This window comes from Zootoca vivipara, chromosome 13 (genome assembly GCF_965207765.1).
Source record: "Zootoca vivipara chromosome 13, rZooViv2.hap1.1, whole genome shotgun sequence".
NCBI classification, from domain to species: domain Eukaryota; kingdom Metazoa; phylum Chordata; class Lepidosauria; order Squamata; family Lacertidae; genus Zootoca; species Zootoca vivipara.
In genome coordinates, this window is record NC_142596.1 from 53,873,733 (window position 1) to 53,899,999 (window position 26,267).

The window sequence follows — 26,267 nt, forward strand, 5'->3', positions numbered from 1 at the left end:
CTAAAGAGTTTACTCTACCCTGTTTCTCATATTTTAAGACATACCCATAAAAAAAGACATAGCAGGATTTTTAAGCATTCAAGGAATATAAGCCATACCCTGAAAATAAGACATAGTGATAGGCGCAGCAGCAATGCTGGCCGCAGCAGGAGGAGGAGGAAAAAAATAAGACATCCCTTGAAAATAAGCCATAGTGTGTTTTTTTGAGGAAAAAATAAATATAAGACATGTCTTATAATATGAGAAACACGGTAAACTAAAGAGTCGGACACGACTAAACGACTAAACAACAACAACTCTAAACTACTACTCGTGACAGCAGTCACGAAATTAAAAGACGCCTGCTTCTTGGAAGAAAAGCAATGACAAACCTAGACAACATCTTAAAAAGCAGAGACATCACCTTGCCTACAAAGGTCCGTATAGTTAAAGCTATGGTTTTCCCAGTAGTGATGTATGGAAGTGAGAGCTGGACCATAAAGAAGGCTGATCGCCGAAGAATTGATGCTTTTGAATTCTGGTGCTGGAGGAGACTCTTGAGAGTCCCATGGAGTGCAAGAAGATCAAACCTATCCATTCTGAAGGAAATCAGCCCTGAGAGTTCACTGGAAGGACAGATCGTGAAGCTGAGGCTCCAATACTTTGGCCACCACATGAGAAGAGAAGACTCCCTGGAAAAGACCCTGATGTTGGGAAAGATGGAGGGCACAAGGAGAAGGGGACGACAGAGGACGAGATGGTTGGACAGTGTTCTCGAAGCTACGAACAGGAGTTTGACCAAACTGCGGGAGGCAGTGATAGACAGGAGTACCTGGCGTGCTATAGTCCATGGGGTCACGAAGAGTCGGACATGACTAAACGACTAAACAACAACAACAACAACAATAACCCCCAGCAAATTGGCAAGGATGTATAGAACGGGTTCCAACACATGCTGGAGGTGTAAAAAGGCTGAAGGGACAAGGATTCACATGTGGTGGGGTTGTAAGAAAATTTTAAAAATTGGGTTATGATTTACGATGAAATTTTAAAAATGTTCAAACACACTTTTACAAAAGAGCCAGAAGCCTTCCTTCTGGGAACACTGGGTCCAGAAATTTCTAAGGAAAAAAGAAGAATATTCCTATATGCTATGGCAGCAGTCAGAATACTGGTCGCCAGAAGATGGAAGGGAGAATCGATACCATCAAAACAGGAATGGCAGGAGAAATTGTTTGAATACTTAGAACTAGCAAAAATGACAGAGGCAATTAGGAGACAGAAAATGCAAAGGTATAAAAAGAATGGGGAATTTATAAGGAATATTTATCAGGAATATTTAATTAATCATTGTCCACAAGTAAAAACCTGGACTTGCTTTGATTAAACCTTGTAAAATATAAGCTAAAAAAAAGAATACAGGTTATAGATAAAGAAAATGAGATAATGAGTTTTGAAGCAGTGGTACTAAAAGAAAAATAAAGACAGACCCTCAATGAGTAGGAGGGAAGTCTAAGGGAGAAAAATAAGGAATTGTGAATTAAGAAGAAACATAAGTAATATAACTTTCTCTTTGGAATGCAAGGCTTTTTGTATTTTTATGTTTATTTTGGTTTCCGATTTGGGTTTTGTATGTATAATTATTATTGTGCAAGAAAATCAATAAAAAAGTATAAACACTAAAAAGCATTTAATTTTGTGCAAAACATTCACATCTTGCAAAACACACATATAAACATTATTCGCTTATCTCTTATGATTAATAGATCAGACAAACTTAGAGGTATATACCTCAGTTACATACTTCGTTTAGAAAAAAAAACCCCATTTGCAACACTTCCGTTATCTTTACCCAATATTTTTAAAATATTGTTTAAATGGTACAGCTGGGAATATAATCCAGAATCTATGATATTCCTGTCTCACAGCATCTGTGACTGTCGGATTAAATACTGTTGATTTTGAATGTGGAGATCAAGCTTTGCTGCAAAGTAAAACCATCCATCTTTTGCGTGAAAGGAAACACAGAGGGAGGATGAGGATCAAGCATGAGATCAGGTGAGAAGAAAGCAGAAGAGGCAGAAGACAGAAACCTCCAGGTGAGGAATAAAGCAACACAGAAGAAGATGCCAAGACCACAATAGAAAGAGAAGAAAATGTATTTTTAACCTTCACACTTGGAAAAGAAGTCAAATGTTTTCTGAGCATGCCATGGTTTGTGTGGTGTAAAAAAAAGGTAAATGGTGTAGTTGTAGCCTATGGCAGCATATAGAAGTGTACTCTAGAACAGATAGAGTGATTTCCTTACAAAAGATCATCTGTAAACTTTGTGTTTGGGTGGTCCTTGAAATCTTTTCCTTCAGATGGATAGCCAAAAGTATTAATAATTCCTCCAATGATCAGGTCCCCTCTCTGATAATACTGGTATGGAAACTCGAAAGGATCCGTCATGGTGCATCTCTCAGAGTCAGTTGGAGGCATCTGCAGCCACAGGAAGAGAAGGAGCAGCAGCACAAATGCTCCTCTCATCTTGACCAAGAGTTATGCAGAAAGGCAGATTTCTTTCTCCTCCATTGTAAATTGCATGACCAGAACTTTCATTTAATAGCCCTGGATTACTGTGATTAAGGGAAGGTGCCAAAGATCTGACCCATGAAATCCTTTGTGTCCAGAATTTCTCACGGAAGTTCTGAATGACACAGGGTTTATTTAATATAAGCTTTTACACTCTGATGCTGACTGTGACATGGGATTTGGCGAGATGGATGATGAAACCCATCAGTTTGATTTAATTACTGGTTCCGAAGTTATCTCCGTAGAGCATTGTGCTCTGTGAGAGAAAATGATAAGAGCAAAATAATCACACATATTTCTTGCTGAGTGGTGACTGGGAATGGCGAGTCACAGGAAAGGAAGCAGCCCACCTGCAAGCTGGTAATCTGAAGGGAGCTCCCTCGTTTTTCCAGATCTCTTCCTCAATCACACTTGCCCCACATTCCTCAAGTGTACGTGTGTCACCAATGGAGATGTGATTTTTAGGATCTTGGACCTCAGGAGTGTAACAACAGCAGAAGCAGCAAGAATAACAATGGGTGTATCCTTGTACACCAGTTAAAGGGAGGGAGGAAACTGTTAAAATAATGCAGACTCCAGTTGTAGGTGTAATACAGGGTGTTACATTTCCTCACAAAAAAAAGGAGAAATGGTTAATATTTGCCTGACATTTATTTTGCATGCCAAGGCCCCACACGCAGCAGTTCCCAATGAATAATAAACACCACAACCCGAGTATGGGCTAAAACAGGCCACAACTTATTGGTTAAAAATGTGAGTAGTTTGGCTTAGGCATTGGATGAAACCAGCCTATATCTTGACTCCTGCCTGTTGCAGGGAGTCGAACTCTGGGTAAACCACCAGAAGGGAGAGCTCTATGACTTACACCAATTAGTCCTGCTTGGGTCATGGCATGGCCCTAGCCCATGCCTTGGCTTCGGACAGGATTCACACCCCAGATCCCTTTAACAGGACAGCCTTATTGAAGAGGGGCATGCGGAGGCTACAGCCTCCCCTCCCTTAAACAAACACTTACCCAATGGCTACCTGCCACTCAAGCCCAAACAGCTCGTCGCCAACACCCTCACACGTGCAACCAACCTCTAATGTCCCAAGCAATGCTTTTCAGCCAAATATCATTTCCCATGTCAGAAAGATGTACACTGTTGTTACGGAACAAGGCCTCCTGGTTGACAATGATGGCGGAATGCCATATCACCCTGCCATTTATTTATTTTTGGCCACTGCATGATTAGCCTTCTTTCTGGTTCTTTTGATTGCCACCAGGTCAGGGCAATCATGCCAGCTACACCTCTCCATCAGCTGAGACCAAATTATGGTTAAATCTGGGTACTGGGCCACGAGCCTATCAAAGTCCTCTTTGATGTTCCAGTTCAGGTCAATGCCCTTCCTTAGAACCAAGTCGTTCTCGCCCAGCTGAAAAACCAACACACCAGGGCGGCCATGTTGCACAGCAGTAGACCTCACGATGGGCATGAACTCACACCACTCCATATCACATCTTGCCAACCAGGAGACTCTGCCATTCAGAGGATGCCCCAAGCTGCTTCCCATGCCAGTAGTGATGGCGCACACAAGGCTGTGATATTATGGAGGGGAGTTCTCCAGAAGGTGTGGGCTTCCTGGGATCAGTGGCGTCCAGCTGGCTTCTTCTGCAGGCTCTGCTCTCTAGCCATCTTAGCAGTGGGGCCAGTGGGGGATGATGTGCCCAAGAATCCAGATGTTAATCCCAGAAGTGCCTGAAAATGAAGGCGTGACACTGTGTTGTTATTGTGGGTTCTTATATATCCTATATGCATCAGAAGTCCAACAACCCATGTTTTTAATCCTATCCAGAGGCAGACCCCAATCGGCGGCCATCATGGCACCCCGAATCCTGAAGGAATGGGCCACGAAATCCATGGCTGGTAGGCTCCAAGCCTGTATGGCCCTGTGCATAAGTGAGTAAATTGATGTCTGGCCAGGCAAGAACGGTCTTGGTGAATAAGGAAGGGGCCCAGACCTGAGGTAAAGATATCTCCTGGTGTCTTTCACCAGACAAGGGCCCTTGTGCTCCGATGACGAGAGCCTAATGTGGGCTCCTTTATTCGACTGATCAGTTTACTCAACTGACGAAGACAGGCAACCAATTCATCAGGGCAAAGGTCTATGTCCTCAAGTAGACACCCCCTGGAGAGGGCACCAGGCTCACCCTCATTGATGCATTTGCCCACCTGTTTAGGGAAGTTTTTAATGTTGAATGCTGTACAGTAATTGTGTTTTTAATATGCAGTTGGGAACCGCCCAGAGTGGGGGTGGGGTATAAAATTATTATTATTATTATTATTATTATTATTATTATTATTATTATTATTATCCTAAGGACACTTTAGGCAATGGAGAATGCTGCAGAGAATGCTGTGGATATGGCACAGGAGGTCAAATGTGATTGGCTTCCTACCCTCCCTGTTAGGTGCTTGACCCAACCTCCAGAGGTGTACAATTGCAACACTTGATCCTCTGTGGGAGGGTGGAAAGAGATTTTGCACAGAAAACAATGAAATTGGACCACACCTTCATGCAAGTTTTAAGCGTGGATGGTGCTACTGAGGCCAATACTCCATGCATCACGTCAAGCTTCCAAATTCCCTTCATATCCAGGAGGAGTTTCAGGGAAGGGAATAGGGGGGTAGCCAGGGAGTTACAGCTTTTGCTTACGGTTGCCTGCTGCTGGCTGATTGGGGATTGACCTGGGGGTTCCACATGAGTTTTCTTAATGGAACCCACAAAAGGGCTGTTGCATGATATTCTGGGGTGTGATCTCATGTGGGAATTAGCAATTTGACCTCTGTCATTGACCCTGATTAAACTCCCAACTTACCTTACAAAGCAGATCCCTTCTGGGTATTAATTCCACGTATCTCCCAGAGGGCAAGGCAACAAATTAAATCAAGACGGTAAAAAGGGGGAAGAAAGGTAAATGAGCCGGAAATAATTTGGAAACCACAACCTCTGGGAGAAGCCACAGAGCCGACCGAAAAGACACCATGCCAATGACAGGGGAGCAGTCTGTCTAAACACTTCAGGAAATCCTTCTTGCATGAACCAACAGCTTAATCTGACTACGGCGTTATATGTAAAGATGTAGAGAAATGCATATGGAGAAATGTATTTTGTCATCTAAAGTAGGAGAGCAATGTGAGGGACCCAGCAGGTGACAATGACGGCCTAAATGCAGGGGTGCAACTTGAAACATAAGAGACATGTGGAAAAGAATGGAATGGAAAAGCGAGTGAGATCCTGCAATTTAGGAAGTGAGCGACAGAGATAGTCTGAGGGTTCAAGTTCTAATCATTAGCTGTTTATGGGGCCAGGGGTGATGGAAGCACCAAAGTGAAAGGCTCTACTGGGTGATGAGAAAGGGTGGCAAGGTGTTAGAAGTTCCCTTGAGCTCTTCTCAGTGTGGATCCTAGGCGAGCAATCTGGGTTCTTATGAACCTTCCCAGCTCCATGAAGAACAGAAAGCCGGCTCCCAGAGGAATGTTGGGTTTTGTGTTGTGTTGTGTTGTGGTTGCAGGGACAGATATGATAGTTGTGCATGTGGTGATTCTTTCAGAGAAGAAAGAAAAATCAAGGAGCCAGGCGTTCCCTGTTAGTTCCTGTAGTTGCGATAATACAGCAGATATATTTATGAATGAACTGCTGATTTTTTATGAATGGCCTGCACTGTTTTCTGAATGAACCATTCAGTAAAGCAGTTGAATTGGTGGCTTTTGCCATGGACCCAGTAGGTGGCACTACATATCTGTCAAATTTGTCAAAGCTGACAGATTGCAATCCTTTTGCGTGGACAGGCGGAGTCCCCCAAACCCGCAGGTGACCCCCCGAGCGGAATAAATACACAAGACAACGTGCTATGGGATTCAAATTGGCCACAACGTTATTCAAATTCAGATGTAGGGAGACCTTGGCTTCAGGCATTGGACGTTATCCTTCCCAGTCCCCAGCCGGGGTTCTGGGAGGCTTCGGGGTCATCCACATGTATGGGGGTTGGGGCTGGCTCTGGAGAACATATGTTCAAGCAGAGAGAGCCCTCCCCCTGTTCGCCGCCACTGGTAGGGGGAAGTGATGACACCTATTGGCATGGTCAAGGCTTCCCCCAATACCCCGATCTTGTCGCCGCATGGGGGTGAGGTCTCCGCCTCACGCCCCTCCCTCTAGGAAAATCGCCAAAGAATTCCGCCCAAGGCCTGACACCGCCAAGTTGTGACGTATTGCTACGGGGAAGGCGAAACCTGCCAATGCAGGGAAATTCCTTTCTGACCCTTCAACAGCGGCCTTGGCGTAGCAGCGCCTTAGAACCTGTAGAGAAAAGGTTAACTTGCAAAAGAACATGAATGAAGGGTGTGGAGGGTGGGAGAAGCTCTGGAACCAACTGGTGCTTGGAGGCAAGATTTAAATGCTATTGTCCAAGCCGGTGTGTCCCTCCCCTTACCTGGCCATCCCCTGGCAACACCTCCCCAGGCAGGATTGGATGCCAGTCTTGGGTAGGCGGAGACCCCTGGCACCCTACCTGGGAAGGTGGTGCCAATCCTGAACTTCCAGGGAGCCGCCCTCTGGGATCAGGGGGCTGCGCGCGTGCACGCAAAAAGCGCCCCCCATTGATGTGTGGAGCGGTCATTGCAGAAAGGATACATTCTGTTTATTACTGTTTTTTACATTTTCCAGCCTAGTTATTACAGTTGCCCTTTCAGTAGTTTCATGCTTTCTACAGTTATGCTTCACAGAGTTGTGTTTTCCTCTAACAGTGAGTTTTGTGTTCCATTTATATTTGCCCCTTGCCCCTACTGGCTGACAAAAACGAGCAAGGAGAGGACAACCAGCTGGGCCGGGAGGGGAATGTTCAAATATATATTGCTGTGTAGTTACAGTAAGCACTTTGAGTTTTGATTGGTTAAACAGTTAATTCTAGTATGTTCTCTCGTGGCCCTTGTGTGGTTGGTTAACGGGTCACATGAGAAGCACCAAGCCACAGATTCCCTTTGGTGTGAGTGACTTCCCTGTGATGACACAGCGCAGGAAGATGGTTGTGCAAAGAACATACGGTAGCTCAGAAAGAAGTCTTGGGATCTTCTCTGGACACTATTGAGAAGAAACCCTGTTGATCTCCAAATGAATAGAGAGAGAGCAGAGCAATGGTGACAGAGGTCTCTGAAGTGAAACAGAGAGAAGGACGGAAATTGAAAGTGGATTTCTTCAAATAGCTGCATGGTCTCTATCCTAAAGTACAGGCTGAGAGCATACCTAGAAGAGGGAGAGACACATGGTTGGGTTTAAAGCAAAAAGCTGTGTTTCTCTAAGTGAAGCCGAGCCTATGCTTGCATAAGCTTACTGTCACAGAGGATGCGTTGCGACTACTCTAGAGTAACGACTCTCCAGACCGTTGCCTTTTCATGCTTTTATTGTGTGCAGGCCATTTACAGTGCTAGAGCTGTACAGGATACATGTTCTTAGTCTGACCCAGAACCCTGGAATGGCGCTTCCCGCGTTTTCTTCCAACATAAGAGTCTGGGCACCCCAAATCTCCTTCCGCGTTTCCTCCTGCGTAATTCCGGAACCGGAGGGGAAAAGGGTCTCCTTTCCATGTTTTCCTTCTCCCCCCTTTCCCCCGCTCTCTCTTCCTCTCTCACGTGCAACATGGGCTCTGCTATCCTGCCCGAGCCCTGTCTCCGACTTCCTCTTTCCCCACTGGACTCTTCCCCCTCCCCGCTAGCTCTGCTGCTGGTGGAAGAACTGCTCCTCAAGATGGGAGGGGGCTCTCTGTACTGTTTCCTCCTCACACTTACATTTTTAGAATGTTTTTAGAATGTTACAGGTAAGTAGCTGTGTTGGTCTGCCATAGTCAAAACAAAAGAAAAAATTTCCTTCCAGTAGCACCTTGGAGACCAACTAAGTTTGTCATTGGTATGAGCTTTCGTGTGCATGCACACTTCTTCAGATACACTGAAACAGAAGTCACCAGGCCCTTATATATAGTGAGAGGGTGGGGAGGGGTGTTACTCAGAAGGGTGGTGGGAATGTCCGCTGTGATTTTATCTGAAACGGTGTTCCTTATGGCTTGTAAACCATCATTGTGTGGGATGTTGGTATACAGAGATTTCACATCCATAGTGGCTAGTACAGTGTTGTTAGGAAGATTATTCAAAGATTGTATTTTCCTAAGAAAATCTGGGTTCTCACGTACGTAGCTGGGAGCACTGGTGGCATATGGTTTCAGAACAGTTGGTCTCTAAGGTGCTGCTGGAAGGAATTTTTAGAATGTGTTTCAATATATTATTCCTTTATCATCCCTTCTGTAAGTAAAGCTTCTGAATATTAAAGGAACGTATGAACAAATCCTAAAAGGGTGTCAGTCTTACATGGGATTTAGCTTCCAAGCTGCTCAGTATCGCTACTCTGCAAGAATTCAGGCCTCCTTGCGCAAGGGGACGGCCCCTGCCTGCTTAGATGAGGCTGTGATAAGACCACTTCTTAAGAAAACCTCCCTTGATAGATTTAAGGAATGACTGGCCAGTCACTAATCTACCCTTCTTGGGCAAGGTTCCTGAGCAAGTGGTGATGTACAGAGCCAGGCTCTCTTGCATGAAAACAATTTTCTAGAGCCCTTTCAGTCTGGGTTTAGACCCAGTTTGGGCATGGAAACTGCTTTTGTGGCCTTCTATGGCAACTTCTGTTAGGAGAGAGGTGGGGTTAATGTCTCCCTGTTAATTCTCCTTGATCTTTCAGAGGTTTTCAATACTATCTATTGGGTCCTTGTGCAGCAGTCTGAGTTGGGGGTGAGCAGCATTGCTTCCTAGCAGTTCCAAGTCCTCCTTGGATGGTCTTTATCAGAGGGTGATGCTTGGGGAGTCTCACTTGGCCCCAGGGAGCCTTCCATGTGGGGCTCTGCAGGGTTCAAATCTATCCCCAATGTAGTTTAAGAACTACATGTGACTTCTGAGGAGGGTTATCTAGAGTTTTGGAGCATGTCGTCAGCAATATGCTGATCACACACAGCTCTACTTCTCCTTTTCACCTGCAAGAGTGGCAGTTTGTGTGGCTGGATTGTTGTCTTGGTAATGGACAGGATGAGAGTCACTAAATCTGACTCTCAATCCAGACAAGAGTGAGGGACAGTTTGTCGGTGGTTCCTTAGACCTGGTGGATGGGAGGTTGTCTGCTCTTGATGGAGCTGAATCCTCTCTGAAGGAGCAGGTTCACAGCTTAGGGGTACTTCTCGATCAACGGCTGGTGCTTGAGGCTGAGGTGGCCTCCATATTGCAGAGCGTCTTCCATCAGCTTCAGCTGATGGCCAGGTAAAGCCTAACATATGTTGCATCTGTTGTGGTAACCTCCAGGTTAGACCAGAAGGCAAAAACCTTCCTCTTCAACCAGGCCTTAGGCTGGTTGACTTATCTAGCGCTCTTTTAAATGTGTTGCGGAAGGGGAGATAATTGGATTGTTGTTGTTCTTAATGTTATTATATACTTTGTAGTTTTAATATTGCAACTCCATGCGGAGAACAACCCTTTGATCTATGGGTGTATACCTGAAGGAGCCTCCATTATTCAGCCTGGACACTGAGGTCCAGCTCTGACAGCCTTCTGGTGGTTCCCTCATTGCATGTCTGTCTGCTGTCAGCAACTCCCGGCTGGTTGCCCAGGAACATACAAAGACAAGGGAATGTTTCTTAGCGTCTTCTTTTTATTCTGTATTTACAGAGAGAGGCTATAGAACCCAGCCTCTTGGATAATGGTGTTGTACCGAGTGAATCTCCACCCCTGTCTCTCCCACTTTCTCATTTGTCACTGCTATGTGTGCTACTACGTGCCCCCTGTCTTTGAGTTCTTTGCTCTCCTACTTTCAAGACTCGCCAGGTTCTGGGAGAGAAGTGGGTCTGGAATACTTTCTAAAGGCACTGTATCTGTCAGCTGTCTCCCCCTGTTGCTTCCTCCTCATCCTCTCCCATTATTTCCCAACTTTCCCCCTCATCTGCCTCTGAGCTGTGACCTCCGTCAACCCCTTTTGTCAATCTACACTGTCTTCCTCTCCCCGCTCCCTGGAGAGGTCAGGCTGGGGAGGCGGCCTTCACCATTCCTCCTAAGGTGAGTCCCTGATGCTATGAGAAGTGAGATTACAGGGAACCAGGCAGAGGCCTTCTCAGTAGTGGCACTTCCCTGTGAAACGCCTTCTCGTAAGATGTCAAGGAGAAGAATATCTATATATCCTTTAGAAGACATCTGAAGGTAGCCCAGTATCAATAAGCCTTCTAGTGCGTAATGTTTTATTATATTTTTATATATGTTGGAAGCCCCCAAGAGTGCCTGGGACAACCCAATCAAAGGGACAGGGAACAGTAACCATGACCATAAATGATGGATTGTATACAAATTGGGAAAAATGTTGATATTAATGATAATCTGGTTGGCCCTTGTGAGAACAGGATGCTGGACTAGATGTGTCATGGGCCGGATCCAAAAGTTCTCCCAATGTTCTTATGTAATACTGTCTTTTTGTGCAAACCACTTTGAGCACAGATTGTGAAAAATGCTGTATGTAAATAAACAGTGACAAGAGAGGAGAGAAAAAACTGATTATGAAAAAGATAATAAATGGGACACACAAGGGATTTCCTTGGCAAGTTTTATTCCAACAAATGTCTGCATTTTCCAATAATGCAACAATTAAAGGCATCAATGTTGCAAGTTGACTCTTATTTGCTCCTCCGAATCAAGTGGTCTTTGCTGTTCAATTCAGGCCTCAGAAGGATTATGTACAATTTGGGGAAGAAGATGCAAGTGAGCAAGCCTGCACTGGAGGCCAAGATGCAGAAGATCTCCACAGCCACCATCTGCTTCCCTTTGGTGCTCAGATAAGAGGGGACAAAGGACAGCCAAACGCTGCAGAACACCAACATGCTGAAAGTGATGAACTTGGCTTCGTTGAAACTGTCTGGCAACTTCCTGGCCAGGAAAGCCATGGTGAAGCTGACAATAGCCAGGAATCCCAGGTACCCCAGGACACAATAAAACATGGTGGCAGAGCCTTCGTTGCATTCCACGATGATTTCCTCCGCCAGAGAGTTCATGTCCACATCTGGGAAGGGAGGAGCCGTGCAGAGCCAAAGAGCACAAATACTGGCCTGAAGTGAGCAGCAAGCCAGAAGAACAGAGTTGGCAAGAGATTTCCCCACCCATTTCCTCACCCTGGATCCGGGTTTGGTGGCCATGAACGCCAGAACCACCGTGATGGTTTTGGCCAAGACACAAGACACCGCAAGGGAGAAGATGATGCCAAAGGCCGTTTGCCGTAAAGAGCAGCTCACTCGGTGAGGCTGGCCAATGAAGAGCAAGGAGCAGAGGAAGCAGAGCAACAGGGCAAGGAGCAGAGTGTAGGTGAGGTCCCGGTTGTTGGCTTTGACAATGGGAGTGTCCCCGTTCTTAGAGAAGACGCCAAGGACCAAGGCTGTGACCAGAGCAAAGAGCAGAGCTAAGGCAGCTAATGTGAATCCCAAAGGCTCCGCGTAGGAAAGGAAATTTTGCCTCTTGGGAATGCAATGATCTCTGTTGCGGTTTGGAAATTGACCTTCTTGGCATTTGAAACAATAATTCATATCTAAAAAAAAAATATCAGATTAATGATATATGAGTTGCAACAAAAAAAAGCAACCTTTTTATTCTGTTATGTTTCATTCTTTGTAATGAAATAGATTCCTCCATCTCCAATGGTATCTCAAATCTCCTTTGAAAGAAATATTGCTTCTCCCCCAAAACACAATTCCGGGCCATTAATTATTTGGAAACAAGTATCAGAGAAAAGTGGAAACCCGTAAATGCAATGTGTCTTTTTTTCTTCATAAACCATATAGGTGGTATCAATCAAATCACCAGGAATTTAGGAAGCAAAGTATTGACAACTGTTAATATGGGGTCATTGAAAGCGCAAACGGTCGTCTCTGCTGAAAAGTGAGAAGCCCACTATGATATCTTGGACAGCAGAATCTGATTTACTGTTTCTGGCTCTCAGCCCTAAAACTATGGGGATGGAGGGCTAGGCAAGTCTTCACTGACTCTGCAAGCTATGGGAGGTGGGGAGCAGGCAGAGAACTCGGGACATGATCCATGCCAATTTCCACAGGTCTACTTTGGAAAGTTAAGGTTGTGGCTCTAGTTTGGCCAACTCTCTGCATCTGTTTTCTTTCTTCCATATCTGAGTGAGCTGCTGTTCTGTTTAGGAGTGAGTAACGGTAAAGGTAGAGGGACCCCTGACCATTAGATCCAGTTGCAGATGACTCTGGGGTTGTGGTGCTCATCTCGCTCTATTGGCCAAGGACGCCAGCGTACAGCTTCCGGGTCATGTGGCCAGCATGACTAAGCCGCTTCTGGCGAACCAGAGCAGCACACGGAAACGCCCTGTCCTTCTACTTGCACTTTGAAAACTGCTAGGTTGGCAGGTCCCATCACCTCCTGGAAAATAAAAGGGGAAGAAATGGAGGCAGTGAGAGATTTTACTTTCTTGGGCTCCTTGATCACTGCAGATGGTGACAGAGGTCACGAAATTAAAAGACGCCTGCTTCTTGGGAGAAAAGCAATGACAAACCTAGACAGCATCTTAAAAAGCAGAGACATCACCTTGCCGACAAAGGTCCGTATAGTTAAAGCTATGGTTTTCCCAGTAGTGATGTATGGAAGTGAGAGCTGGACCATCAAGAAGGCTGATCGCCAAAGAATTGATGCTTTTGAATTCTGGTGCTGGAGGAGACTCTTGAGAGTCCCATGGACTGCCACAAGATCAAACCTATCCATTCTTAAGGAAATCAGCCCTGAGTGCTCCCTGGAAGGACAGATCGTGAAGCTGAGGCTCCAATACTTTGGCCACCTCATGAGAAGAGAAGAATCCTTGGAAAAGACCCTGATGTTGGGAAAGATGGAGGGCACTAGGAGAAGAGGACGACCGAGGACGAGATGGTTGGACAGTGTTCTCAAAGCTACGAACATGAGTTTGACCAAACTGCAGGAGGCAGTGCAAGACAGGAGTGCCTGGCATGCTATGGTCCATGGGGTCACGAAGAGTCGGACACGACTAAACGACTAAACAACAGGTTGGCAGGAGCAGGGACTGAACAACAGGAGCTCACCCCGTCGCAGGGATTCGAACCGCTGACCTTCTGCTCGGCAAGCCCTAGGCTCTGTGGTTTAACCCACAGTGCCACCGAACTGTTAATAAGGGGAAACTATTGAAATAGACTAGGAATCATTTTATAAAAGAGCAGATGATGTCTCCTACCTGTTTGATTTGAAATCATCCCACCTGGACATGAAGCACAGTCATAGCAACAAAATGGCAGCCCCTCCTTCTTTTTCCGGCTGTAGCCTGGCTGGCACCGATTGTTACACAAACCAAGGGGCAGGACCTGGCCAGAAAGAGGGGAGAAGAGGAAGGTCCCTTTTGCATGGTAAAGAACACAGTTTGAACCAAAGAGAAGAGATCATTTGGCAGATTCATGTTATTCCAGAAAGGTGCTGTATGTGTGAATAAATTGTAATGAAAATATGGGGAGTGAAGCAGGAGGGAAACTGGATGGAAAGAGAACAGCGACAACCACCGATTCGGAAATAAAGGCAGTTGGCAGAATAGGAAGCATATACATTTGACATTAGGCTCAGAGAAACACAACAAGGCAGAAACTCTTCTTTCACAAATGGGTAACTTATCCTCCCCTTGTCTTCTGAGAAATAAGTATTGTTTGGTAACACAGAATTTACTCCTACATTAGGTGGTCCTGTGGTCTAAACCTAAAACTTATTCCAGAAATCACTTACTAGTGGACACGTCCACCACATATGGTAAAAGGATCCTACTTCTTTCTTACATCTCCAACATTTATTATCATGATTGTGGTATATCTTTGCCAATTTTACTGGTGTAAGATACCATCTATACATAATCTTCATTAAATTTTCTTGTAATAAACTACACGCAGTAAACTTTATATTCACGTTCCACAATTTCTCCCATTCCTCAATCATAATATTATGACCCACATCCTTTGCCCACAAAATCATAACATTCTTTGTTTGTTCATCTTTGGTATTCCACTCAAGCAACAATTTATACATTCTGGAAAGTATTTTCGTCTTAGGTTCTAACAATTCTGTTTCCAACTTTGACCTCTCTGATTGAAAACCAATTAATTTATCCATTTTGAAAACTTCATTTATCTGATGGTATTGGAGCCAATCGTCTAATTTACATTTCAACTCCTTGTAAGTCTTTAACTTAAATTGGTCTCCTTCTTGAATCAACAAATCTCTATACTTCAGCCAACTGGGTTCCATATTTACTCTTTTACGAACCTTGGCCTCCAAGAAAAACATTTAGGTGTTTTTCTTTCTAACAAATCCTTATACCTGGACCAAACATTATACAAAGATTTTCTAATTATATGCGTTTTGAAGCTTCTGTGGGCCTTCACTTTATCATACCATAAATATGCATGCCAACCATAAACATTATCGTAACCTTCTAAATCCAGGATATCTGAGTTTTCCAACAGAATCCAATCCTTCATCCAGCAAAAGGTAGCTGCTTCATAATAAATCTTTAAATCCGGCAGGGAAAAGCCTCCTCTCTGTTTATCATCAGTAAGTATCCTATATCTAATTCTTGGCTTTTTCCCTTGCCATATAAATTTCGATAAAACCTTTTGCCATTCTTTAAAACAATCCAACTTCTCAATTATTAGTAAATGGTGTTTCTGTTGCACTCTGGCTTCTGTCACGGTGTTCCGTTGCGCCATTAGCGGTTTAGTCCTGCTGGTCACATGACCCAGAAATCATCTGCAGACAAATTCCGGCTTCCTTGGCCTGAAAAGCGAGATGAGCGCTGTGTGGGGTTTGCTCATGAGTGCAGGGAATAATAGGGAAAGGGGAAAAGAAAGACAGACAGAGACTTTGACCAGCAAAAGACTCTGAGCAGGTCCCCAGTGCATGTGGAGAGTGGAGTCTGTCTCCCCCCTTGTGCCAGGTCATTTTTATTACACAAAAAGGAATTGCATTACAGAATTCAAAAAGGACCAATCAGAATTGTGTTAGCAAACTCTTTCACTGTGGCAGTGGAAACTCATGTGAGCACACCAGCAATGGGGTTGCCTAGGAAAACTTTTAGAATTCCTTCCCACGCCACACTGCACTCAATAGAGTAAAAACAATTGGGTATGAGGCTTTAGTACTCTGTACATGCCTCAGTACCTCAGGAAGAATCTATGCTCCCTGGTTTGTGACTTTTTTAACCCACATGTCAGATGCACACATTGGCAATCTGGCTTTTTCTAGGGAAAAACTTGCAAACTATGTTTGCTGAGCATTGTGCTCTGTGTGTGTGACTTTGGAACCCACATGTCAGATCCTGTCACTGGTATCACGACCTTTTCCGGGTACTCTTTGTGTCACTGACAACACCAACTTCTCCTCCTTTGCGACATTCTGAACACTGGTCCTTTGACCATTTTGGTGACAGACATATCAGCATCTGGGAGTCTTCATGCTTACAACCTGCATGGAAAAATATGTTTAGCAGACAATACATGATATGCTGCTGTAACCTTTTCACCACCCCCCATGTTTACACAACAACACAACATGGTAAAGAACAAACTAATTGTTGCTTTGGTTCTTCTGCTTTGGATGGTTGCGCTCTGTTTACGACCTGAAACAGAACATACACGCTGCGTTTTGGACCTGGAATGAAAAAAAAAATGTTAAACAACAAATGCTTTCCAGTTCCATGGCTCCTGGTGCTGTGCACCCTTAAGAGGTCTGCTTACAGCAAATGTCCCCTTTAGAAGCTCTGCTCCTTTGCTGCTGGTCCTCTTGACACGCTGCAGCTAGTGTCCAAAAGTCTTGGCCTCACAGGACAAAAGTTCCACTGCCTGGATCCTCAGCAGTGCCGCCTGCTGGTTGCAGTGATGATTGAGATGACGTTACAAGTCAACTCCCTTCCGCTCTGGAGAGTCCTCCCCCAGAACAGGAAACAGTTCCATCTTCAGCCAAAACACAACTGGGGCTTTCGGCTTCAGGAAACATTGCCTCCCACATCACGTGGACGTCGGAGAGATAGCTTCTCGCCATCTTAGAATGTCCAGTGTGGCGTAGATTAAATTCCTACAGAACACACACTGTATGGCTGTTGGCGTCTCTGTAGCACAGCAACCAAACTGCTTCTCACAGCTTTCTGGGAACATGAACACAGCTCCCACACATTCCCAAACTATTAGGGAATGGATCAGAAGAATCTTGTCTTCTTAAAGTTCAAGCTGGCTACTTTATGCAGCGTTGGGCTTCTGTAGCACATAAATCAGGCTACACACTGGCAAATTGCCTTGCTGGCATGAAAACCCAGCTTCGCTTCTGCTGCGCAGGCATCGGGACTCTGCCTCCCCCGTTTCCCAAAACTCCGGGGAAGGGACGTGTTCCTCCTTCCGAGTTCCCTCCATGCAAACTCAGGGAAACTCAGGGAAATAAATCCATTCCTGCTCATCTCTGTTTCAGAGATTATCTGCTGCAGGAACATTTAAGCAGTCATAAATCTTTGCTGCTTCTCTGTGCATGCTATCTTGGCAGCTGCACAAACAGCCTGGTCTGCCTAATTTCTACTTTCGATTTCAGGCAGAAAGATTTTGCTGTGTTACTCACAGTCTCCAATGTAGCTTCCTTCCCTTCCGTCTCGGCTTGCTTCTTTCCAGGAGACTCTTCCAAGGGACAATTTTAGCCCCCAGTTCTTTGCTGGCATTGAGGCTGTGGCCCCAATCCCTGGGCCCATAACCTATGTCAGGATAAGACCTACTGACGAATAGGACCCTGGCAGAGACACATGCCTGGCTGACATGTTCTCCCCCTCCTGTGCGATCGTTCATAAGCATTCTCCAGCCCGAACATCACAGTGACTGGTGCCAGTCGAACACCAGTGCACTTTACAGATACGCAGAGGTTGCGCAGTTGCGTAACAGACTCAGTAGCACAGCATCTTGGCTAAACTAGTTTATTTATATACGGTATAAACACACAGAGAGCTCTTCATCATGGCTCCCTCCCTTTAGCATCACAAGCCAGAAAGAGAAAGAACAAAGAACAACAGTTCCACTTCAGGAACACGTAAGACAAACGCACAGAAAAGGAAGACATGCTTCTATCATTTCCCCATGAAAGACACAGATCAAAGCCAGGAGCTTAATCCACAGGATGTTTGCTTGCAGCAATTTTCTTCTGTGCCTGCCTGCAGAAACTGGCAAGCTGAGAACGTGAGACTTAATGGAGAATGAAAGTTAAAATACAGCCATTGCAGCATCTGTAATATTCATATAAGAAATCCTATTCTAATATGATCCAGCCGGAAGGAGTCCATTACGCTGGACTTATGTCCAAAAAAAATGTCCTCCTCAAACCGACACAACTGATCATATTAGTTCATGATCTCTTTATATTAATTTTATGAACACTACAGCGCTGCACCCGATATTCGCCTTAGGCTGGACTTAACCGTCCAGGGGTCCTTGACCTTCCCTTTCCCTTTACTCCGGCATTAATGTGACTGGCTAAGCTTGGCAGGAGAGCTTACTCTATTGTAACCACCCTTTCATGCATTAACTGGACTTAAGAATGTTATTAATATCAGACGTTATTCTTGTATTTGTATTCTTAACAATAATTTAAAACGTTACCGTATTTTAAAAACCAAGAGTCCACTCCTACCTGATTGAATGCTTTGTGCCATGTGATGGCTTCTTCCTCCATGCTGAAGTCGACATAGTGTGAATCCTGTGGTTCTGTCTTCCCAACTTTAACTCGCGAGAAGGTTTGGTTGGGGAAAGTAACCCAGTTAAGAACATCAAATCCAGCTGCCAATTCCCCATTCTCATCAAAAGACACAAAGTCCCCAGCACTGTTGTTGAAGGAGATACTCCTCAGGAAGGAGGGAACCTAGACAGGATAAAATGAGGCAAAGGAAAAGTATCAATCAATATTTGTCACATATTGGAAAGGAGTCAAAATGGTGTGGTCCACCTTTGGAGCACATATGGAATTCTGGGAAGTCCACTTGGCCAGGCCCTTAAGTATTTGAGGGTTAGGCTCAGGGGGTTCATGTGCAAAGGCAAAATCATGCAAAGTCAGGAACCCCTGGAACTGCCCTCCACAGGGCAGAGAGGGGCTTCCAAGGCCTGGGAAGGTTGCAGGAGGACCCTGGGATTGCCCCTAGAGCCCTGTCATGACCTCCCAACAGCCTGGGAAGCAAAGGGACACCTTCTTTCATGTCTTCTGGGACGCACCCAGTGTCCTTGTGTCTCCTTCTCCGAGGCTGGCATGGAGTGCACTGCCTTGCTCACCTGGCTTTTGGGGGGGGGAAGCTCCCTCATGCCTCCTTCCCAGAGCCCAGCAAGCAAGGGGGAGGGCTGCACACCCAGGACCCTCCCTGGACCTTCTGAGAGCCTGGTAAGGGCAGGGGGAAGGGGAGAAATAAATAGAGAGCAGGTGATGGTGAGTTTTCGCAGCACTCCATTCTTTAATTACTTTCCCCCACCAATATGATGTTGCAATCCCATATGTAAAGTGAGCAAAACTTGTGGGCCCTCTGTAAGTAAGGAACATTCTAGGAGCATGTTAAAAAAATTGACCAGGCAATTACATTTGAAAATAGCATATAAGTTCTTCTTTGGTGCAGAACCAACTGCTGTCTCTAGAAGATAGTTGATGGTGGTGGACAGAATGATTTGGCACTCAGGGTCAGGAACAAACCCATGGGCGTAGGCAGGGGGGGCAGGAGGGGGCAATTGCCCCCCCTAGAAGCAGGGCCACTGGCCAGCCTGCCCCACTGCCCGCCCGGTGCCGTCTCCCTTCTCCCTGGCTGGCTGTGGGGCGGGCGGCGGGAAAGCACCAGAGCCGCGCAAAGCATTTGGCTGGCTTTCCCTCCCTCCGCCCCACAGCCAGCAAGGGAGAAGGGAGACGTCCCTTCTAGCCGGCTGGCTGTGGGGCGGGCGGAGGGAAAGCCAGGCAACCGCTTTGCGCGGCTCTGGGGCTTTCCCTCCACCTGCCCCAGCGATAGCAGAGGGGGAGGAGGGGATCGGAGCAGCCCGATTTCGGGCTGATCCTGGCTCCCCCTCGTCCCTTCCGATCGCGGAGGGGGAGGAGGGAGTCGGAGCAGCCCGATTTCGGGCTGATCCGATGTGGCCCCGCCCCCGCCCCTTGGCCCCGCCCCTTGCTCCCCGCCCCTTGCCCCCCCTGATTTTCATCCTGGCTACGCCCCTGAACAAACCTAAATGCCACCCAAGGAAAGTACCGGAGATGTTCTTCCTGGATAAAAACCTCCCACCTTTCTGATATTAAGACATCATGAGGCCCAGTTTAACATGCCTCCTTCTCCACCACTCCTGACATATCAGCATCACAAACACACAGGACAGCAGAACATGGAGCTCCTTCCACAACATTGTTGAGTTCGACAAAGAGGTGACATTTCTGTGTGAGGACGTGAAAGAGGAGATACTTCCACCTCTGTAACTTGAAGGGGAAGGACAGGGAATATATTGATTCTGGCTCCAACTTGAAGGCAAGGAAAACAGGGAAGCACTGAAAAGGAAAATGCTGTAAAAGGTTTTTTCTTCTGTATGTATTCAGTCATCCAATATATTAGCCCCATGCAAAGATTTATTCCGCATATTAAATCTTACCTGCCAAGGTTGCAGTTTGGGAGGATCGAGCCCACCTCTGCCTGCCATCCTTCTGTATTTTGGCCTGGATGAGAGAATCTTGTGCAAAGTATGTGCAATGGCATAAACCGCATTATAGGTACTGTAACTTTGACCAGTCATGGTCATTTCAAAAATATGCCCAGGGAGGCTCTCCAGACTCTCTTTGCCAGTGCATGTATCTCTGCTTTCATTGGGGTCATTGGAAACAGAAAATAAGCAGTTGAATGCCAGTTCCCAAAAAGTCTGGAGGAACCCATCTCCATTTGGAGAGTTGGGGTTTAGGGTCTGAAGGAATTCTTTAAATCCCTGGACTTTTTCTGTGTGAATTGCAAAAGACAGGGCACCATCAAAGACTTGAATATCGCTAAACCTTTGCAATATTTCTGATGAGAAGGCCCATTGGGTTGTCAAAATCCACACTTTGCCTACAGAATCCTCTGCAATATCTTCAGCTAATGAGGACCAATAAATCATCCATTTCACAGCTGCAATGGTCTGAGGTTCTGCATATACAACTAATATATTGACTTCAGAGATCATCAGGAACGAGAACTTATCCCTAATGAGTTCCAATGAACTGAAATGACCCATCCCTTGAGATAAGGATGGTACTTTTTCTTTGAAGGCTGTGCAGACTCCATTCTGGGAAAGCATTGGCACTAAGATTTGCATAAACTTCTCTCCATTTTCATCATCTGAAGCAACAAGTCCAACCCACGTCCATTGGAAATGAAGAAGCAGCTTGACAATCCCTGCATATTGATATTTCTCATTGGGCACCGTCCGGAAGAAGGTTTGGAGCTGCAACTCGGTCCTCCTCACTGCAGCTAATGCACAATAAGCAATCTAAGGAAGAAGTCAATCTCACAATCATGGGAGAGTTATAGTAAATGGTTGGATTCATCTGAGATAACTGCTTGAAGTGGAACCCATGAGAATTTATTGAAGATACAAATATATTCTTTAGTTTTTTATAACGAGGAATTTGAATGAATGTAATAATTATATCAATATTAGTAATAATAATAATAATAATAATAATAATAATAATAATAAATTATTTACATCCCACCCACTCTGGGCGCCTCCCAAGAGAATATTAAGACATGATAAAACATCAGACATTAAAATCTTCCTCAGATGTCTTCTATGCATCAGGTTTTAGGACATAAAACACTGAATCTATTACTCATCAATGACAACATCTTGGCCAGGTTTATCATTTACAATGAAGTATGTAGAAAGTGAAATATTTCTCAAGTGATATTAGATCTATGAGGATTAAATGCTCCAATCTTTTGTTCCCTAATGATACTGTAATTTCCGTTAAAGGTTTCCGGGGGCGGAGCTTGGTCCATAGCCTGGTGAGGTCAGGGCCGTAAGGCACGCCCCAACGGTGGCCACAGGAGGAGTTCCGGTAGATGTACATCACTGGGCTCCTTTCTGGAGGTTAATTTCTCCCAGACTGCAACACACGGGTTGCAGTCGGATATAGTCGGTTAGGGTCCAATGCCTAAGCCAATACCGCTCAACATTCGTAACCAATAAAGTTGTGGCCTTTTCACCCACTTAAATCTATTCATTGTGTCTTGCGACTTATTTCACGGGGAAGGGGGGACATTGCCACACAAACTAGTGCAGATCTCCAGCAGTAGCTGGTGGGGAGGGGTAGCATCCTTTCTCTGCCCTCTCGCAACTGGTGTTGTGCAGCTTCCTGGGAGGAGGATTCCTACTAGTGCATTCACACTGCACCAACCTCCCTCTCTCTCTCTCTCCCTTTCCCTCCCTCCTTGCAGACAAGCTGCAGTGACACCAGTGACAGGAAGTCAGGGAAACACCAAAGCCCTTCCAATCATGACTGCAGAGCTCCCTGCCCCAAATGGAGACCATGAATATCAGTGAGAGAATACTTTATTTATTTTTCCAAGTTTGACTTTTTACCAAAAAATGGAGCAAGGCTGGACAGTTTTGTATCAGTTACATATTTTTCTTTCTTCCTTAAAAACAATAATGATCTAAGGTAAAAGGAAGTAAGGAGAACCAGAAGTGTCAGACCCTTATATATATACAGAGGGTGGTGGGGGTGGGTGGGAATGGGTGATGGACTGATGGGAGTGGTAAACCTGTGGATGGCTGTTAACGGCTGCTGATGGCTGCAATTAGTCCTGGGGGGAAAAACAAGGGCTGAGGCGCTAAAGAAAGCTTGATCATGCATAATGAGATAAGAATCCGATGTCTCTATTCATCCCAGGTGGCTCCATGGTTTTAAGCTTGGTAATGAGTTGCAATTCAGCAACTTCTCTTTCCAGTCTGTTCCTGAAATTTCTCTGTAATAAAACAGCTGCTTTGAGATCTTGTATAGAATGTCCTGGGAGATTGAAGTGTTCTCCTACTGGTTTCTCTGTCTTATGGTTCTTGATGTCAGATTTATGTCCATTTATCCTTTGGCGTAGGGTTTGGCCTGTTTGTCCAATATAGAGAGCTGAAGGGCACTGTTGGCATTTGATGGCATACACAATGTTAGAAGATGAGCAATTGAATCGTCCTGAGATGGTATGTTGGATGTTGTTGGGGCCAGTAATGATGTTGTCCGGGTGTATGTGGCAGCAAAGTTGGCATCTGGGTTTATTGCAGGCTCTGGTACCAGTGTCTATGTTAAGTCTGGTGGTGGTATTATTGTGGGTGAGGAGTTGTTTAAGATTGGGTGGCTGTCTGTAGGCAATGAAAGGTCTTCCTCCCAGAGCTTGAGAAAGGGAGCTGTCATTGTCCAGGAGAGGCTGTAGATCTCTGATGATGCGTTGTACTGTTTTAACTTGTGAGCTGCATGTGATGACTAGTGGTGTTCTGTTATTTTCTTTTTTGGGTCTGTCTTGCAGCAGGTTCTCTCTAGGTATCAGTCTGGCTCTGTTGATCTGTTGTTTAACTTCATCAGGTGGATATTTTAGTTCTAAAAAGGTTTGCTGTAGATCTCTTAGGTGAGATTCTCTGTCTGTAGAGTTGGAACAGATGCGGTTGTAATGTAGGGCCTGGCTGTATACGATGGATTGTTTGGTATGTTTGGGATGGTAGCTAGAGGCATGTAGATATGTTTGTCGGTCAGTTGGTTTTCTGTATAAGGTGGTGTCTATACGTCCATCCTGTATTTTTATAGTAGTGTCCAAAAAATGTATTTCTTGCATAGATTGGTTCATTGTTAGGTTGATGGTGGGGTGAAAGTCATTGAATGTCTGGTGGAAGGTTTCCAGGGTCTGTTGTCCATGTGTCGACTCAGACCAACATGGCTACCTACCTGTAATCCAGAATGCGGCAGCCAAAACCATATAAAACTGGTCCTAAAGTATTGACATTGGCTCCCAGTATGTTTCTGAGCACAATTCCAAGTGTTGGTGCTGACCTTTAAAGCCCTAAACGGCCTCCGTCCAGTATACCTGAAGGAGCTCCACCCCCATCATTCAGACCAGACACTGAGGTCCAACTCCAAGGGCCTTCTGGCAATTCCCTCCCTGCGAGAAGTGAGGTTACAGGGAAGCAGGGAGAGTGCCTTCTCGGTGGTGGTGCCTGCCTTGTGGAACGCCCTCCCATCAGTTGTCAAGGAAATAAACAACCACCTGACTTTTAGAAGGCATCTGAAAGCAGCCCTTTATCAGGAAGTTTCTAATGTTTGATGCTTTGCTGTGGTTTTATAACTTGGTTGAAGCTACCCGGAGTGACTGGATCAACCCAGTAAGATGGCTGGCACATTATTTATTATTATTATTATTATTATTATTATTATTATTATTATTATTATACCTGTGGAATCTTGTAGATGCCTAAGATCGTAGTCATGTGAAGGGAGATGTCAGAGTCAAGTGCTCCAATAACAGCCATCACATTCCTTTTCTTGTCACATTTGTAGTTGGGGACAATCCTTCTTGTGCTGGACAGAAGTTTCAGGGTGTTCTGATAAGTCATCCTTGTATTGACGAAGCTATCATAGAGGTGCATCCCAAAGCTCATATTCGGTACGATGTTAGGGTTCTCATTGATTTCTTTCACAGCAAACACCAGGGAGAGGGTATTCTGGTAGTCCTTCAGTGTTGAACTAATAAAAGAGTTGTTGGTGATTTCCTGGCTTATTCCACAATTAAGCAAAAAACCTCACATGCATTGTGCTTCCTAACACTTGATAATGAAAATCCATGGTCACTATTCAGTCAGCTTTAGGAATATAGCATCTAAATAGCATTCAGTTTTTATGAAAATGATGTATAGAACAAGAACTAATGAATGCTGGAAATGTAATGAGAAAGAAGGTACTTTTTACCACATGTGGTGGACCTGTAAAGTGGTAAAGGCTTTCTGGAAAGTAATATATAATGAGTTAAAGAAAATGTTAAAAAGTACTTTTGTTAAAAAACCAGAAGCCTTTTTATTAGGTGTAGTAGGTGAAGATTTTCTTTTCCAACAACACAAGAGATGACTACACATGGATATCACCAAATGGGCAGCATCGAAATCAGATTGATTATATTCTCTGCAGTCAAAGATGGAGAAGCTCTATACAGTCAGCAAAAACAAGACCTGGAGCTGACTGTGGCTCAGACCATCAGCTTCTTATAGCAAAATTCCAGCTTAAACTGAAGAAAGTAGGAAAAACCAATGGGCCAGTAAGATACAATCTAAATCAAATCCCTTATGAATACACAGTGGAAGTGAGGAACAGGTTTAAGGATTTAGATTTGGTGGACAGAGTGCCTGAAGAACTATGGATGCATAGCTGCCAAGATATCCCTTTTTTTAAGGGAAATTCAATTATGCTGAATAGGCCCCTCGCGAGAAAAGGGAAAACTTGGCAGCTATGTATGGATGGAGGCTCGTAACATTATACAGGAGGCAGCAACGAAAACTATCCCAAGGAAAAGGAAATGCAAGAAAGCAAAATGGCTGTCCAACGAGGCCTTACAAATAGCGGGGGAGAGGAGGCAAGCAAAATGCAAGGGATACAGGGAAAGATACAGGAAACTGAATGCAGATTTCAAAAAAACAGCAAGGAGAGATAAGAGGGTCTTCTTAAATGAGCAATGCAAAGAAATAGAGGAAAACAATAGAATGGGGAAAACCAGAGATCTGTTCAAGAAAATTGGAGATATGAAAGGAACATTTTGTACAAAGATTACCATAATAAAGGACAAAAGTGGTAAGGACCTAACAGAAGCAGAAGACATAAAGAACCTTTTAATGAGGGTGAAAGAGGAGAGCGCAAAATATGGTCTGAAGCTCAACATCAAAAAAACCAAGATCATGGCCACTGGTCCCATCACCCCCCAAATAGAAGGGGAAGAAATGGAGGCAGTGAGAGATTTTACTTTCTTGGGCTCCTTGATCACTGCAGATGGTGACAGCAGTCACGAAATTAAAAGACGCCTGCTTCTTGGGAGAAAAGCAATGACAAACCTAGACAGCATCTTAAAAAGCAGAGACATCACCTTGCCGACAAAGGTCCGTATAGTTAAAGCTATGGTTTTCCCAGTAGTGATGTATGGAAGTGAGAGCTGGACCATAAAGAAGGCTGATCGCCGAAGAATTGATGCTTTTGAATTATGGTGCTGGAGGAGACTCTTGAGAGTCCCATGGACTGCAAGAAGATCAAACCTATCCATTCTTAAGGAAATCAGCCCTGAGTGCTCATTGGAAGGACAGATCCTGAAGCTGAGGCTCCAATACTTTGGCCACCTCATGAGAAGAGAATAATCCTTGGAAATGACCCTGATGTTGGGAAAGATTGAGGGCACTAGGAGAAGAGGACAACAGAGGACGAGATGGTTGGACAGTGTTCTTGAAGCTACGAACATGAGTTTGACCAAACTGCGTGAGGCAGTGCAAGACAGGAGTGCCTGGCGTGCTATGGTCCATGGGGTCACGAAGAGTCGGACACGACTAAACGACTCAACAACAACTAGGTGAAGATAAA

General features: G+C 44.9%; 1 protein-coding gene across 1 annotated transcript; it reads right to left on the reverse strand.

The window, feature by feature from the left end:
* Positions 1-11,200: 11,200 nt before the first annotated feature.
* LOC132593182 (vomeronasal type-2 receptor 26-like) lies at positions 11,201-24,313 on the reverse strand. Its single transcript, XM_088657274.1, has 5 exons — positions 24,107-24,313; positions 20,294-21,160; positions 18,321-18,548; positions 13,858-13,984; positions 11,201-12,186 (listed from the first exon to the last, which is right to left on the reverse strand). The coding sequence occupies exons 1-5, from the start codon at positions 24,311-24,313 to the stop codon at positions 11,285-11,287; spliced, it is 2,331 nt and encodes a 776-aa protein (XP_088513400.1). The 3' UTR covers positions 11,201-11,284.
* Between the last annotated feature and the right edge of the window lie 1,954 nt (positions 24,314-26,267).